Source organism: Phocoena phocoena, chromosome 14, assembly GCF_963924675.1.
Source record: "Phocoena phocoena chromosome 14, mPhoPho1.1, whole genome shotgun sequence".
NCBI classification, from domain to species: domain Eukaryota; kingdom Metazoa; phylum Chordata; class Mammalia; order Artiodactyla; family Phocoenidae; genus Phocoena; species Phocoena phocoena.
In genome coordinates, this window is record NC_089232.1 from 79,069,665 (window position 1) to 79,087,984 (window position 18,320).

The 18,320-nt window shown below is 39.9% G+C and overlaps 1 protein-coding gene across 1 annotated transcript in view; it reads left to right on the forward strand.

The window, feature by feature from the left end:
* NBAS (NBAS subunit of NRZ tethering complex) overlaps nucleotides 1–18,320 on the forward strand; it is a 363,692-nt gene that overhangs the window by 296,879 nt on the left and 48,493 nt on the right. The window contains exon 47 of the mRNA XM_065891748.1: nucleotides 598–687. Coding sequence (XP_065747820.1) covers nucleotides 598–687 — 90 coding nt within the window. The remainder of the gene's footprint in view (nucleotides 1–597; nucleotides 688–18,320) is intronic.

Sequence of the window (18,320 nt, forward strand, 5' to 3'; positions counted from 1 at the left end):
AAACTTCTCTTTCCTCTGTTACATTTTCAGAATTCAGTAGAGTTCCAGACATATGCATTTGTAGAATGGGCATAATAGGGCCTGTCTCATGGGCTGTTGAGATTATTAAATGTCAGGATGTATGTGAAGCACTTAGCAGTGCCTGCTACCTAGTAAGTACCATGTAAATATTAGTGTTTTGAAAAAAAGGCCAACTAGAGAATTTAGACTATCATATACTTAATGCTTAAAATAGCTCTTATTTTTAATGCCCATTGAGTATATCTTTGAATTTTTGGATGACAGAATGCAAGTAGATTTTCTTACTCTGTCTTTTTCCTTCTTTTTTCCCCCTTTTCCTCTACTCTCTTTGTAGGAAAGCAAGCCTGTATTAGACTGTGAGCTCTTTAAGGGCAGAGGTTTCATCTCCACATCCTTAGCACACAGTATAGGACTTGATACCCTTGTGGGCTGCATATACCACGATCGGCTATGAGCTGGCGGTATATGCTGTGCCGAGATCCAGCTGGATTCATCCGAGTGTAAGTGTCCACTTGTTTCTGAGGCTTGAGCCATCCTGTTCTGATTCCGTTCCTCTCTCTGTCTCTCCCTTCGCAGTGGAGGCAGTGCTGACCTCGGGGGGCCGGCGGACCCTCTCCGCGTCCTGGAAGGGGTTGTTGCAGCCGTCCACGCCAGTGTCGACAAAGGGTAAGGCTGGAGCAGTTTGTGGGTCTCACTGAATGGCGTTCCTCAGAGTCCTAGGATTATTTTTAATATCCATGTTTATGAAGCTTCCGTGACTAAGCATCTTTTCTAGGCGGTTCTGAAGGAAGAGCTGAGGAATTTCTGGAGATGCGTTTTCCCAGCTGTACTCTTAGCCCATCAGCTCCAACAGGACCCTCTCCTTCTCTCCTGGGCCTTGCTGGCCTCAGAGAGTGTGGTCTCTTCCCACCTCCTTCTGAGGGTGGCCAGGGAGAGGAACCTGCTCTGCTTCTTAGGAGAGCAGGGGTTTACATCTCCAGGAGGTTAACTGTACTGATTAAGTATGGAAACTCCTAGAGTGTATATGTTATTTTTTAAAACCTTTATATATGTTAAATCTGTGTTGTCTGAGGACTGAGAGTGTAGAGGCTTTATAAGTCTAGGAATGTGTGTGTCTCCAAACCATTTTAAGAAAGAACCTTTCATTCAGGTGCACTGGTAGTAGTAGTAGGAATAACAACAACAGCAGAATGACAGTTATGTATTTCCCAGAGTTGACGAAGATCTTTCCTATGTCTGATATCCATGGCAGCCCTGTAAGGCCTCACCCCAATTTTCTTTGATACAATAATAATGAAGCGTATTTGAGAAACCCCCTCATAGTTCATTCAGTAAAATATTGTTTTTATTTGCATATCGCCTTCCAGTTATTGTTCAGGTACAGATACATTTTTACACGATTTCGATCAAAATGTATGAACACTTCTCTCTTCTGTTTTAGTTACTTGCTATTGGAACTCTTTCCATTGATCTTTGTAGATTTAGTGGTTATGATTTTTGACGCCTGCACATGTGGTTGCCATTCTCAGATGAGGAGAGAAAGTCTGGGAGAGAGGAGTTGACTTGCCCAGAGTCAGAGGCCTAGGAAATAGAGCCAGGAGTCCAGTCTGTCCCTGCGTCATAATTTAGGGCTCAGATACCTTTATAGAATGTCTCCACGCATCGCTTTGGGCCCGCGGTTTGAGTGAAAGCACATAGGATAAGCCATATGACTGGGTCTGGCAAACATGGCCAGCAGGGCCCTCAACTTACTGTGCCTTTTACTTTGCACGTTTTCTCTAAACTCCCTCGCTTGTGGGTCTTTAAATGGTAAGGAAGCCACAGCTGTGGCTAACATGGGCTTCTTATTCTAAAAAGAAATGTCACCGTTCTGCACGTTTAGTGTGTGTCATGTTCCATGCTCGGTCACGAACAGCTAGTTCTGGGTAGGAGGAGCTCAGAGTCTTACAGGGGAGACCAGCTTGCCTGGGCTCCCAGTTACCATGCAATAGAGTGGTCAGCGCTGTGCAGAAAGCAAGGTGGAGGGAGTGGCTTATTTTGCCCGGGGAAGTTAGGGCACGATCCACACGGGGCGGCATTGGAGCTGGTCTGTGACATCTGAGTCTGCGAGAAGGAGGAGGTGTGGTCCAGGCAGGGACACTGCTTCAACAGGGCAGGTGCAGCAGATAGCAGGGTGGGCAGAGATGCTGCGTGGGAAACCCTCAGCCACTCTCTAGAGGGTCCATTGAGCGGCTGCTGTTCCAGTCACAGCCCATCAGTCAGTTCTCAGCTCACCGCTCCCCTGTGAGCTGTCGCACAGTGGCTGTCAGGTACCCAGACCTGGATCCGGGCCCACGTGATGAGAGGGACCTTCACAGGCACTGCTTTAAGCCCCTTCCAGTGGGGTCTCTCAGTCTCATCCCACTGGGAACATCTCAAAAAATTAGAAGGCAGTGTTTTTCTTAGTGAATTTCCAGCCAGATATACAGAAGAATCCAACTTGGGTCACTCGAATACAGACTTTTCTTAAGCTTCAGTTTCCAAAGAGGAAGACATTGGGGAATGGAGAATCAGAACAAGATCTTACTTTTCATCCCAGAGACACAGAATAACAAAGGCTCCTTAACAACAACAAAAAACTTAAGTGAACTTTTTTTTTTCGCTTAAAAAAGAAAAAGAGGAAGACAAAGTCATTACTTTTATTCCTGGCAAGTGTTCTGTGAATGTGGACAGTTAAACCTGACACCCTTGGCTTCAGTTCTCCTCCCTGAGAGCGTGTCCACCAGTGTCACAGGGGGGAGTCGCTCTGTCTTTTCTAGGTAGTTCCCGGGGAGCGGGGTCTTCAGAGTGACATGGGGATTTAAACTCTTTTAAAGTAATGCTCCAGGATTGGCAGATACAAACTATTATATGTAAAATAGGTAAACAACAAGGTCCTACTGTATAGCACAGGGAACTATATTCAATACCCTGTGATAAATCGTAATGAAAAAGAATCTGAAAAACGACATATGACCGTATGTATAACTGAATCACTTTGCTGTACACCTGAAACCAACACAACATTGTAAATCAACTATACTTCAATTAAAAAAATCAAATAAATAAAGATAGAGTAATGCTCTTGGGTCACTTGCTCGTTACTTGGTCTGACATGACTGACTAACCCTCTAGGAGGCCACGCCAGGCGTGTGTGCCCCTAACCCTCCCTCGGTCCCAGCCCTGTAATGTGAACACGCATTGCCCACTATGGCACCTGTTTAAACGGCAAATCATCTCTCTTCATATCCATTGTCAGCTGTCACAAACACACACGCGCGTGCGCACGCACACACACACACACACACACACACACACACACACACTCACAAATATGCATGTGCTCTTAGGTGAGGCATACACCGTCCCATAATATTCCTGGCAGAGAGATTAAAAAGTCAGAATTATGGTGTGTGTATTAATGGGTACCACCAAGAGTTCAGTTTTGTGTTTAATTTTTAGACAGTTTATGCCTTCATCAGCATGTCCTCCTTTGACTTTTTATATTGGTACAGATACCGTCTACCTTTTAATTGCAGCTCCCGCCTCTCCCGTGAAAGCCCCCTTTCCCTTTTCTTCTATCTGTGCTAAGGGTAAACGACGTAAAACCACAGCACCCGGGCAGGTACCAGTGGAGCCAGCAGCCACCTGTCCAGGCAGACTTCCTTTTAAATTTAGCCACATTCTTGCTTCTAGATATCAGGGTTAAGTCTTCTAGGGATTTGAAATAGTGTCAAAAACCTTTTTTTTAAAAAATATCTTTATAGAGTATAATTGCTTTACAATGTTGTGTTACCTTCTGCTGTATAACAAAGTGAATCAGCTATACATAAACATATATCCCCATATCCCCTCTGTCTTGCGTCTCCCTCCCACCCTCCCTATCCCACCCCTCTAGGTGGTCACAAAGCACCAAGCTGATCTCCCTGTGCTATGCGGCTGCTTCCCACTAGCTATCTATTTTATATTTGCTAGTGTGTATATGTCCATGCCACTGTCTTACTTTGTCCCAGCTTACCCTTCCCCCTCCCCGTGTCCTCAAGTCCGTTCTCTACATCTGCATCTTTATTCCATTCCTGCCCCTAGGTCGATCAGAACCTTTTGGTTTTTTTTTTTAGATTCCATATATATGTGTTAGCATACAGTATTTGTTTTTCTTTTTCTGACTTACTTCACTCTGTATGACAGACTCTAAGTCCCTCCACCTCACTACAAATAACTGAAATTCATTTCTTTTTATGGCTGAGTAATATTCCATTTGTATATATGTGTCACATCTTCTTTATCCATTCATTTGTCGATGGACACCTAGGTTGCTTCCATGTCCTAGTTATTGTAAATACTGCTGCAATGAACATTTTGGTACATGATTCTTCTTGAATTATGGTTTTCTCAGGGTATATGCCCAGTAGTGGGATTGCTGGGTCATATGGTAGTTCTATTTTTAGTTTTTCAAGGAACCTCCATACTGTTCTCCATAGTGGCTGTATCAATTTACATTCCCACCAACAGGGCAGGAGGGTTCCCTCTTCTCCACACCCTCTCCAGTATTTGTTGTTTGTAGATTTTCTGATGATGCCCATTCTAACAGGTATGAGGTGATACCTCATTGTAGTTTTGGTTTGCATTTCTCTAATATTTAGTGATGATGAGCAGCTTTTCATGTGCCTCTTGGCCATCTGTATGTCTTCTTTAGAGAAATGTCTATTTAGGTCTTCTGCCCATTTCTGGATTGGGTTGTTTGTTGTTTTGATATTGAGCTGCATGAGCTGCTTGTACATTTTGGAGATTAATTCTTTGTCAGTTGCTTCATTTGCAAATATTTTCTCCCAATCTGAGGGTTGTCTTTTTGTCTTGTTTATGGTCTCCTTTGCTGTGCAAAAGCTTTTAAGTTTCACTGGGTCCCATTTGTTTTTATTTCCGTTTCGCTAGGAAGTGGGTCAAAAAGGATCTTGCTGTGGTTTGTCATAGAGTGTTCTGCCTATGTTTTCCTCTAAGAGTTTTATAGTGTCTGGCCTTATATTTAGGTATTTAATCCATTTTGAGTTTATTTTTGTGTATGGTGTTAGGGAATGTGCTAATTTCATTCTTTTACATGTAGCTGTCCAGTTTTCCCAGCACCACTTATTGAAGAGGCTGTCTTTTCTCCATTGTATATTCTTGCCTCCTTTATCAAAGATAAGGTGACCATAGGTGTGTGGGTTTATCTCTGGACTTTCTATCCTGTTCCATTGATCTATATTTCTGTTTTTGTGCCAGTACCATACTGTCTTGATTAATATAGCTTTGTAGTATAGTCTGAAGTCCAGGAGCCTGATTCCTCCAGCTCCATTTTTCTTTCTCAAGATTGCTTTGGTTATCTGGGGACTTTTGTGTTTCCATACAAATTTTGAAGTTGTTTTGTTCTAGTTCTGTGAAAAAAGCCATTGGTACTTTGATAGGGATTGCATTGAATCTGTTGATTGCTTTGGGTAGTATAGTCATTTTCACAATGTTGATTCTTCCAATCCAAGAACATGGTGTATCTCTCCATCTGTTTGTATCATCTTTAATTTCTTTCATCAGTGTCTTATAGTTTTCTGCTTACAGGTCTTTTGTCTCCTTAGGTAGGTTTATTCCTAGACATTTTATTCTTTTTGTTGCAGTGGTAAATGAGAGTGTTTCCTTAATTTCCATTCAGATTTTTCATCATTAGTGTATAGGAACGCAAGAGATTTCTGTGCATTAATTTTGTATCCTGCTGCTCTACCAAATTCATTGATTAGCTCTAGTAGTTTTCTGGTAGCATCTTTAGGATTCTCTATGTACAGTATCATGTCATCTGCAAACAGTGACAGTTTTACTTCTTCTTTATTGATTTGGGTTCCTTTTATTTCTTTTTCTTCTCTGATTGCTGGGGCTAAACTTCAAAACTATGTTGAATAATAGTGGTGAGAGTGGGCAACCTTGTCTTTTTCCTGATCTTAGAGGAAATGGTTTCAGTTTTTCACCATTGAGAACGATGTTGGCTGTGGGTTTGTCATACATGACCTTTATTATGTCGAGGTAGGTTCCCGCTATGCCTGCTCTCTAAATTTAGAGTTTTATCATAAATGGGTGTTGAATTTTGTTGAAAGCTTTTTCTGCATCTACTGAGATGATCATATGGTTTTTCTCCTTCATATTGTTAGTATGGTTTATCACATTGATTGATTTGTATATATTGAAGAATCCTTGCATTCCTGGGATAAACCCCACTTGATCATGGTGTATGATCCTTTTAATGTGCTGTGTTGGATTCTGTTTGCTAATGTTTTGTTGAGGGTTTTTGCGTCTATGTTCATCGGTGATATCAGCCTGTAGTTTTCTTTCTTTGTGACATCCTTGTCTGGTTTTGGTATCAGGGTGATGGTGGCCTCGTAGAATGAGTTTTGGAGTGTTCCTCCCTCTTCTATATTTTGGAAGAGTTTGAGAAGGATAGGTGTTACCTCTTCTCTAAATGTTTGATAGAATTTGCCTGTGAAGCCATCTGGTCCTGGGCTTTTGGTTGTTGGAAGATTCTTAGTCACAGTCTCAATTTCAGTGCTTGTGATTGGTCTGTTTATATTTTCTATTTCTTCCTGGTTCAGTGTTGGAAAGTTGTGCTTTTCTAAGAATTTGTCCATTTCTTCCAGGTTGTCCATTTTATTGGCATATAGTTGCTTGTAGTAATCTCTCATGATCCTTTGTATTTCTGCAGTGTCAGTTGTTACTTCTCCTTTTTCATTTCTAATTCTATTGATTTTTTTCTTCTCCCTTTTTGTCTTGATGAGTCTGGCTAATGGGTTATCAATTTTGTGTATCTTCTCAAAGAACCAGATTTTAGTTTTATTGATCTTTGCTATTGTTTCCTTCATTTCTTTTCCATTTATTTTGATCTGATCTTTATGATTTCTTTCCTTCTGCTAACTTTGGGTTTTTTGTTCTTCTTTCTCTAATTGCTTTAGGTGTAAGGTTAGGTTGTTTATTTGAGATGCTTCTTGTCTCTTGAGGTAGGATTGTATTGCTATAAACTTCCCTCTTAGAACTACTTTTGCTGCATCCCATAGGTTTTGGGTTGTCATGTTTTCATTGTCATTTGTTTCTAAGTATGTTTTGATTTCCTCTTTGATTTGTTCAGTGATCTTTTGGTTATTTAGTAGTGCGTTGTTTAGCCTCCACGTGTTTGTATTTTTTACAGTTTTTTTTCCTGTAATCGATATCTAGTCTCATAGTGTTGTGGTTGGAAAAGATACTTGATATGATTTCAATTTTCTTAAATTTACCAAGGCTTGATTTGTGACCCAAGATATGATCTATTCTGGAGAATGTTCCATGAGCACTAGAGAAGAAAGTGTATTCTCTTGTTTCGGGATGGAATGTCCTGTAAATATCAATTAAGTCCATCTTATTTAATGTATCATTTAAAGCTTTTGTTTCCTTATTTATTTTCATTTTGGTTCATCTGTCCATTGGTGAAATTGGGGTGTTAAAGTCCCCTACTACTATTGTGCTACTGTCGATTTCCCCTTTTATGGCTGTTAGCATTTGCCTTTTGTATTGAGGTGCCCCTGTGTTGGGTGCATAAATATTTACAATTGTTATATCTTCTTCTTGCATTGATCCCTTGATCATTATGTAGTGTCCTTCTTTGTCTCTTGTAATAATAGTCTTTATTTTAAAGTGTATTTTGTCTGATATGAGAATTGCTACTCCAGCTTTCTTTTGATTTCCATATGTATGGAATATCTTTTTTCCATCTCCTCACTTTCAGTCTGTATGTGTCCCTAGGTCTGAAGTGGGTCTCTTGTAGACAGCATATATATATGGCTATTGTTTTTGTATCCATTCAGCCTGTCTATGTCTTTTGGTTGGAGCATTTAATCCATTTACATTTAAGGTAATTATCAATATGTGTGTTCCTGTTACTATTTTCTAAGTTGTTTTGGGTTTTTTTTTTAACATCTTTATTGAAGTATAATTGCATTACAATGGTGTGTTAGAGTCTGCTTTGTAACAAAGTGAATCAGCTATACATATACATATATCCCCTTATCTCTTCCCTCTTGTTTTTATAGGTCTTTTCCTTCTCTTGTGTTTCCTGCCTAGAGAGGTTCCTTTAGCATTTGTTGTAGAGCTGGTTTGGTGGTGCTGAAGTCTCTTAGCTTTTGCTTGTCTGTAAAGCTTTTGATTTCTCTGTCGAACCTGAATGAGATCCTTGCCGGGTAGAGTAATCTTGGTTGTAGGTTCTTCCCTTTCATCACTTTAAATACGTCCTGTCACTCCCTTCTGGCTTGCAGAGTTTCTGCTGAAAGATCAGCTGTTAACCTTATGGGGATTCCCTTGTATATCATTTGTTGCTTTTCCCTTGCTGCTTTTAATATCTTTTCCTTGTATTTAATTTTTGATAGTTTGATTAATATGTGTCTTGGTGTGTTTCTCCTTGCATTTATCCTGTGTGGGACTTCTCTGCGCTTCCTGGACTTGATTGACTATTTCCTTTCCCATGTTAGGGAAGTTTTCAATTATAATCTCTTCACATATTTTCTCAGAACTTTCTTTTTCTCTTCTTCTGGGACCCCTATAATTCGAATGTTGGTGTGTTTAATGTTGTCCCAGAGGTCTCTGAGACTGTCCTCAGTTCTTTTCATTCTTTTTTCTTTATTCTGCTCTGCAGCAGTTATTTCCACTATTTTATCTTCCAGGTCACTTATCCGTTCTTCTGCCTCAGTTATTCTGCTACTGATTCCTTCTAGAGAATTTTTGATTTCATTTATTGTGTTGTTCATCATTGTTTGTTTGCTCTTTAGTTCTTCTAGGTCCTTGTTAAACATTTCTTTTATTTTCTACATTCTATTTCCAAGATTTTGGATCATCTTTACTATCATTACTCTGAATTCTTTTTCAGGTAGACTGCCTATTTCCTCTTCATTTGTTTGGTCTGGTGGGTTTTTACCTTGCTCCTTCATCTGCTGCATATTTCTCTGTCTTCTCATTTTCTTTAACTTACTGTGTTTGGGGTCTCCTTTCTGCAGGCTGCAGGTTCATAGTTTCCATTGGTTTTGGTGTCTGCCCCCAGTGGGTGAGGTTGGTTCAGTGGCTTGTGTAGGCTTCCTGGTGGAGGGGACTGGTGCCTGTGTTCTGGTGGGTGGGGCTGGATCTTGTCTTTCTGGTGGGCAGGACCGCATCCGGTGGTGTGTTTTGGGGTGTCTGTAGCCTTATTATGATTTTAGGCAGCCTCTCTGCTAATGGGTGGAGTTGTATTCCTGTCTTGCTAGTTGTTTGACATAGGGTGTCCAGCACTGGAATTTGCTGGCCGTCGAGTGGAGCTGGGTCTTAGTGTTAAGATGGAGATCTCTGGGAGAGCTCTCGCCGATTGATATTACGTGGGGCCGGGTGGTCTCTGGTGGTCCAGTGTCCTGAATTTGGCTCTCCCACCTCAGAGGCTGAGGCCTGACACCCGGCCGGAGCACCAAGACCCTGCCAGCCACCTGGCAAAATTTCCCCCATGGATCCCGAGCTTCGTATATACCACATGTCTTCTAATACAGCTGCTCGACTGGTCTTTCTCCACGTCTAGATCAGCATCCTGCTTCTTCAGAAAACTGTGCTGCGTTCAGACTCCAGAGCTCACTCACATGGTTCTCTCCCCGCCCTCCTCCGGCTCCGCCGAACCTGGGCCGAAGCTGCTCTTTCCTGGTGGGCCCGGGAGCCAGTAGGCCTTCTGAGAGTGCCCTCAGGGTGGCGTGTCTACTCTGACATGTTGGCTTCCAAATGGAAAAACCATTTTTTTGTGTGTATAAAGGTGGCCTTCGAGGTCCAGGTTTCAGGGAACTGGCCCGCGGTCCCCAGGATGGTCGCGGCTTTGGCCGGTGGGGCCCCTCCAGAGCCGGCAGCCTCAGTGAGGCCGCCCTCCCTTGGGGCTCCAGGGCAGCTCCGTGGCAGTGGAGGGGAGAGACCCCGAGCCAGGAGTTCCAGCTCTGCCGAAACGCGGGCTCCATTTTGTCAAAAACCTTTAAAAAATAAAAAAAATTATCTTTTTGAAGTATAATTAATTTACAATGTTGTGTTTCTGGTGTACAGCAAAGTGATTCAGTTATATATATATATATATATATATATATATTCTTTTTCATATTCTTTTCCATTATGGTTTATTACAGGATATTAGATATAGTTCCCTGTGCTATACAGTAGGACCTTGTTTTTATCCATTCTATATATAATTGTTTGCGTCTGCTAATCCCAAACTCCCCATCCATCCCTCCCCCACCCCACTCCCACGTGGGAACCACTAGTCTGTCCTCTGTGTCTGTGAGTCTGTTTCTGACAAAAACCTTTTATAACATCTACAGTTAAAGATGAGAGTACGATCATTATTCAGAGGCTTGTGCCTATTAAATTTATTATATGAGCGTGTATGTTTTCTCCCATTACAGATGTACCTCAGGGATATTGAGAGTTTGGTTCCAGACCACCACAATAAAGTGAATATCACAATAAAGCAAGTCACACAAATTTTTTTGGTTTTTCAGTGTATATAAAAGTTATGTTTATACTGTACTGTTGTCTATTGTACAGAAAAAGCATTGTGTCTAAAAAAAATTCTGCATACCTTAATTAAAAAATACTTTATTGCTAAAAAATGCCAGAACAATTACAGTAGGAACATCAAAGATCACTGATCACAGATCACCATAACAAATATAATAATAATGAAAAAGTTTCAAATATTGTGAGAATTACCAAAATGTGATACAGAGACATGAATTGAGCAAATGCTTTTGGAAAAATGGCATCAGTAGACTTGCTCAATGCAGGGTGGCCACCAATTTGTTAAAAAAAAGACAGTGTCTAAAGTGCGATAAAGTGAAGTGTGATAAGGTGAGGTGTGCCTGTATTTATGTATATCTGTAACATCATATTTTGAGAGTATATTTTAAATTTCTAGTTTGTGTTAAGGATTAGTTTATTAGTTTGCCTAGGGAAAAAAATGTTTCAAAAAATTCAACAGCTAAAATTATAATGTTCTAAAATAATATACCCACTAAACCAGGAACTAAGAAAATACCTTGATGCGGTTTAAAACCAAAAATCTAATGAACATCCATTACTTATTCTTATTTAACAACTCACTCAGTCCTCAGAACCACCCTATCATATTACTATTATTGTCATCTCCATTTTACAGATGAGGAAATGAAGGTCAGACAGGTTTTGTAGATTGTCTGGGGTCGCCATGTTGTGACATGTCGACATGTTGTGAATTTCTCTTACCGTATCTCATCTTTTTCTGACGTTGAAGAGTCTGCAATGGACTGTTAAGGCAGCGCTTCTCAAACGTCCTTCTGCTTAGGAATTGCCCAGGGATCTTATTAAAATACAGATTTTACTTGGGTAGGTGTAGGTAGCGCCTGAGATTCTGCGCTTCCAACCAGCTCCCAAGTGCCCCTTAGTCCATAGACTGAACTTCGCAAGGTCTTAAGGCATTACTTTCCTCCATTTTCTCACCGCTTGCACCTCCTTCTTTCTGCCTTGGCCTTATTTCCTCTTCTACTCCCTGCCTTCATATACCTTTAAAAAATTTCCTAACAGAAAAGACCCACAAGTGTGAACCAGTATATTAGTGATTCTCAAAAGGATGTACAGAAGTAAATCCACTCAGAGAACAGATAATTCATGAGGAATTCCTCTGTGCACCACTCAAAGAGGGAGAAAGACTTCCTTCAGAACTGTTGCGTGTTTTAGGAGTCTTTGTTTGTTTGTTTGAATTGCTGCTTGATCCCAGTAGCAGCTTCAGCTGTCTTAAAGCTTCGTGTATATTGAACAGTGTCAGATCGTTCGGGCTTCATTGAGCTCTTTGGAGGTACCTAGGGACTTCACATTATTTTTAAAGCACACAAAAGACCCCCCCCCCCCAAAAAAAAGGAAAAGATAAAGAAAGCCCACTAGAGCAAATTGAATCCAGTTTCTTCTTACTCTTCCCGCTCTGTGAGGCAAAGTGAATCATCAGATGATCTCCAAGTACCCCCAGTGCATGAGCCCTCTGTTCTGTGATATGAACCCTGCTGAAAGCCGTGGTCGCCGACCAGGAGGGTGGATCCACTCTACCACTGCAGTGTTCCTTGGGGCCACCTAAGGCCATATTTATTACTTCACAGCTGCCGTTTCTGCCGCATTACAGTGAGATGTGTCCATGTTTCTATTGATGAATGAACCTCAAGAAGATTTTCTGATTGGCGTACATTTGAGAGCAGCCACAAAGACGTTGTTAGTATTTATTTACCAAAAGTTACGATTTGAGATTGAAATTCTGCACACACCAAAATTATTGCCTTTGTAGGAATTTATCTTTTAATATAACTTGATTATGATAATTATTTGGAAAAAAATCACACTTTTTATACTCCTGCAATGCCATTAACACGTTATGCATTCATTTGTTTTCAGTTCCCTTTTACTCTTTGTCAGGTGCCCCAGTTGTTTCACGGGAGCTGATGAATAGAAGACGTTGTCCTGGGAAATGTCTGCTCCACCCCGTTCCATGTGTAGTGAGGAAAGTGTGCGCAGTGTGTGGATCGGTTCCTTAACTGAGTTCAGGGACCTACCCAGAATATGAGCACTTACTTCTCTCACTGTTCGCTCATTCACGTTTACTTGCTCTCCGCCCTGGGCCCGCCCACCTGCCTGTCCTTCTCTCTCCATCTAGCCTAGCATGATACAGATCAGTTTGCAAACTCATTTCCTACTGAGGCCAGGCAGGTAATGGAAGTGAGCAAGGTGGACGGGGCTTAAGGGAAGGTAGGAAGTTTGGAGGCAGAGGGGTACTTGAGAGCTCAGGAGGCCTTATCTAAGGGAAGCAGCTGCCAGTGAGTCCTTATCTTCCAGCATTTAAAGGGAAGCTACGTTGTTAAGAGAGTGGATCCTAAGAGATCTCATCACATGAAAAAAAATATTTTTCTTTTTCCTTTTTGTATCTATATGAGATGATGGATTTTCACTAAACTTACTAGGGTAATCTTCACAATATATGTAAGTCAAATCATTATGCTGTACACCTTAAACTTAGACAGTGCTGTATGTCAATTATATCTCAATAAAGCGGGAGAAAAAAAGAAGAGCTAGTAAATCTTCAGTGTGTAAAATTTCTAAATTTTGAAACATTGGTATATACTGTGTAAGCCAGTACAAAACGCTGGCTGCTGGTTTATAACTTCAATCTAGAAGGTTGGACAGAGTGACCTTCTGTTCCCTTCAGGCATTCCAGTTCTATGACATTTATATTTAGAAGAAATCACAGAGGTCTATGTTTGTCTTGTCTGAATGCAGTCTTTCCTTCTCCCATTCTCAAATAAGAACAATTTTATTTTGTGTAGTACATCATGATATATAAAGTGCTTTTCATATTTACTGTCTCTTTTAATAGACCATAATCGTTTAAGTTCAAGGTTGGGGTATCTTCATACGTTTATGCCACGCAGAATCTGCAAACTCTTATACAAAGGATCAGCTTATTAATATTCTCAGAATCTGTCTTTTTTCTTTGATTCAATAATTGCCTTTGTTTAGTTGGCATTTCTTTTCCGTTCCTTTGTAGTTTTGTGCATATCCTCTTATACTACCTTACTTACCTAGTAGAACATCATATTCTCAAATTAATCATTCGGTGAACCTAGTTTTGTTGTCATTGTTGCTGCTCTTGTTCTTTTCTGTTAATAGAACTACTCGTGTATTTCAGAAGACTCCTTATCTTTAGGGCCAAAACTGATTGTGTGAATGTGTGTGTGTTTCCTTTAGTAGTTAATTTTTTTTAAAAAAAAGTGTACTGAATTACCCTGTGTAGTACAATAACCTCCCCCCACCACGGAAATCCTCATTATAGGGAAAGAGGTAGAAGCAAATGTCTGTGTATTTGCAATGAAACTGAGATATTTTTCTCTATTACCTATTTCACATCTTTTTAAAATCATTTGTATATCTCTTTTATAATAAGGTAAAAACGTTTTGAAATCATGTTCTCTTTTTATTCCTAAGCTCATTAAACCCTCTCCTTGCCTCCATAAAATGCTATAAAAATGGAATCATTTTCCTTCCCATTCTGTTTTGTTTTTCTTTTTTACATTGTAAAAGTCGTAACTGGGGGCTTCCCTGGTGGCGCAGTGGTTAAGAATCCACCTGCCAATTCAGGAGACACAGGCTCAAGCCCTGGTCTGGGAAGATCCCACATGCTGTGGAGCAACTAAGCCCGTGCGCCACAACTACTGAGCCTGCGTGCCACAGCTACTGAAGCCCGTGAGCCTAGAGCCCGTGCTCTGCAACAACAGAAGCCACCGCAGTGAGAAGCCTGTGCACCGCAGCTAAGAGTAGCCCCTGCTCACCACAAGTAGAGAAAGCCCACACGCAGCAACGAAGACCCAACACAGCCAAAAATAAATACATTTATTAAAAAAAGAAAGTTGCAATTGGTTATTTTTTACCCACCTGCTTGTCTTGAAAAATTTCAAACCCACAGAAAAGTTGCAAAGATTGAAAAATAATGACCATATTCTCTTCCCCTTGATTCACCAATTGTTAACATTTTATCACAATTCTAACATTGTTTTTCTTTCTTTGCCTCTGTATATGTGTGTGTGTGTGTGTGTGTGTGTGTGTGTGTATTTGCCGAATCATAAGAAAGACTATGAATTTTAAAAACTCAAATTGAAATTAAAATGTAAACTATTTTGCAGCTAAAAACTTTAGGAGATACTGTCTGGTCGATTTCCTGGACAGCTTTTCCTACAGAGCTGCCTTTCATTTCTGTGCAGTCTTATAGAGCACAAATGTTCACAGTATATAGCCAAGCTCATCTGTAACATAGTGCTTCTAGAGCACAATGTTTCTGTTTTAGGAATGAGTTTTCGTAATTTTATTATGTATTTGAACTATCAACCACAACTTAGAGCAGTTTTTTCCAAAATGTCCAATGTTATCAACTGCACAGCAAGTTGTTAGGTAAAAGGAATCTAAATCTAATGACTTGGGAAACGCTATGATAATAATCTCTCTGTATCACATCAGTACCTGAATAATTTTAATCTACTGCCACAGTGTTCTGGAATTTGCCCCCATTTGGTTCAGTAGCATTGCATAGTGATTGACAAAGCAGTAACATCGTCCAAGTTCAAATATTGGCTCCACGACTTACTGTGTAACTGTGGACAAGTTATTAAACGTCTCTTTGGTTACTTCCTTATCCACAAACTGGAGATGCTGACAGAATACATGAGAAAGATAGTGACGATGAAGTGATGTAATTCATGGCACACAGTAAGCTTTCATAATTATTATTATTGACAGTTTTCATTCTTGTTCACTGTATGCAGGTCTTGCATTATTTTCATAACTTCCATCCGGTCTTCATGACTCCAGCTTCTTCCCGTTCTAGCTCATCCTACCTGCTCCCCTCTTGGCACTTGGGTGACAGGGTCAAAAATATCAGCTTCTTATTATGTGAAACTGGCTTGGACGCAAAGCCCAAAATGTACTTTAATCTTCTTTTCTCTTGAATTACACTTAATTTGACCAGTGCAGGCCTCACCGAAAGGGCCTGAGCATGCCCCGGCCTGCACACCTCTCTAAGCACTAACATGACTGATATTTCACTGCTCAGAAACCCCCCATCATTCCCATTCCACGCCTGGTAAGACCAATGTCCTCAGTAATCATTGCTGCCACTAATTGAAGTTCTTCGTTATGTGCCAGATAATGTATTATGTGCTTTATTATTTCATTTTATGTATTTCATTCTCAACCACTCCACGAGTAAGGGGTTATTATCTATCTACAATTTACAAATAAGACACTGAGGCTCAGAACCGTTACGTGACTTCTTGGTCAGCGTAGTGCTGTCAGGAAGTGGTCATTCTGGGAACTGAATCTGGGCTGATGTCTGCAAAGCCTGTGTTTTCAGAGCTTGAATGTGCGCCACCTTTTCAGCCTGTGTGCGAGCTCCTGGTTATCCAGGTCAGGAGACCTGTCCTCACTTTGCTGTCTCCTCTGATTGACCCCCAGCCATCTGTGCTTTTATTGCTCCCTGAACATGCTATGTCCTTTGAAATCTTGGACTTTTTTTTTTTCCCCTTGCTCTTCTCTTTATCTGGATTATATTTTCCCACCTTTCCACTTATGTGCCTTCCATTTGCCCTTTGTGATCCGGTTCAGAGGCCACGTCCTCTGTGAAGCCTTCCCTGATTTTACTCTTTCTTCAAAACAACTGTTCACATTTATATTATGTTAATATTTAGAGAATGGTCATTTGTGAAGTCTTTCTGTTTCGTTGTGTTACTAACTCTTTGAAGGCACAGATCATATAATTGTTCATCCCTGATCATCCGGTACAAGCTAGCACTCTGTTGATGCTGATAATAAAATGATGGTGATTATTCGGATGATGGTTGCTGTTTATTAAATCCTTCCTCTGTGCCACATGCAGTTCTGGGTACTTTATTTAAGTTATCTTGGTTGCAAAGACTCCAACAGAGACACTTTCAGGACCTTTGTCTACTTAACTGTAAGACGGGAATGATGACATTCATGATTTTTATTGAGAGTTGTTGGAAAAGATTCATAGGTCCATCGAATTCCAAAATACTACTCTTTGCACTACACAATACTGTCTGTTTGCTTTTCAAGTAGTAGATATCCAGGAAATATTTATAGCATTCTGCTTCCTTTGCACCCCAGTTTTGACATTGCTGATACATATAAAGAGTGGCACTCATAGGTAAAACTAACAAATGTCTGTAAATTTAGGAAATGCTTGAACCAGTTGTCCATGGCATTTTGTAACATATTTTATTCCTAAATACAAATAACGAACTTTTTTTTTTAATTTAAATTGCCCTGAAATTGTATTGGCAAGTATATTATAGAATGCACACTGAGAGAAATACTCAGTGGTATTGTAGAGTTTTATTCTCAGAAGTTTTAAAAAAATTTTATGTGGTCTTGTTAGTTCATGGAATTTGGAACTTGATGTAGGTGATTTATTGGTGAAAGCCTAAGGATCTGGTTATAAAAGAATGTATATAAGTCAGTGCTTTAGCCTGGATCTCTAGGGCCTTGTGGAAGTGAGGCTTCTGTATGAGTGACCTCTTGACAGTCATCAGTGGTAGTAATTCATCGACATCATCATCAAATAAGTTGTTTTCCTAAGATGGTCCATTTGGGATTATAAATGAAAAGATTCTAGTACTGGATAGAAAGTTGTACAAATGTCCCCTTCGACAAATTCTTTTAGACCTCCCAGTTCTTTAATAATCACACATTCATATTTTATTTTTAAGGTAGTATCAAATTTGATACTCTAACCCCTTATTTAAATTCTATCACAGAAAAATAGTAGAAAGAACATGGACTTTGGGGTCATACTGCACTAGTATAGTTGTTGTGGGCATACACTATCACTTCCATGAAGTCTGTTTCCTCATCTATAAAATGGAATTTACATGTACAGCATGATGACTATAGTTAACAATATATTATATATTTGGAAGTTACTAAGAGAGATCTTAAAAGTCCTCATCTCAAGAAAAAAAAGTTTGTAACTATATCAGATGATGGATGTTAACTTACTGTGGTAATTATTTTGCAGTATATATACATAAATCATGACGTTGTACACCTTAAACTAATACAATGTTGTATGCCAATTATATCTCAATAAAACTGAAAAAATTTTCAATAAAATATTTACAAAGTAAATATATTTACTTTGTATAGTTATTGTCAACTAGTAATAGTTTATATAAAATTACCTAATGATGCCTGGCACTATTAGTATCATTAGTAGAAATGAACCATACTTTTTTCTTTTTCTTTGAATTCAAAGTTATTAACTAGTTGATGAGATAAGCCATTCATGAAAATTGTATTACAAGAGTTATTTTGTTTGCCAAGACTAAAATAATATTTCAATCAAAGATTTTTTTCCAGATGCCTACCTGGTTATCCAAGACTCTAGCACCCTCCTATGTGAACTATTATCAATAGAAACAGTTATCACTGTAAAGCAGTGTTCTATTGAAAACTGTTTGATTTGAAAATCTTTAATTTTGCCCATTGAGCTAGTTGTCAATTCAATTCAATACAAAGAGAGTCTTTATTTATTTATTTATTTTTGCGGTACACGGGCCTCTCACTGTTGTGGCCTCTCCCGTTGCGGAGCACAGGCTCCGGACGCACAGGCTCAGGGGCTGTGGCTCACGGGCCTAGCCGCTCCGTGGCATTTGGGGATCTTCCTG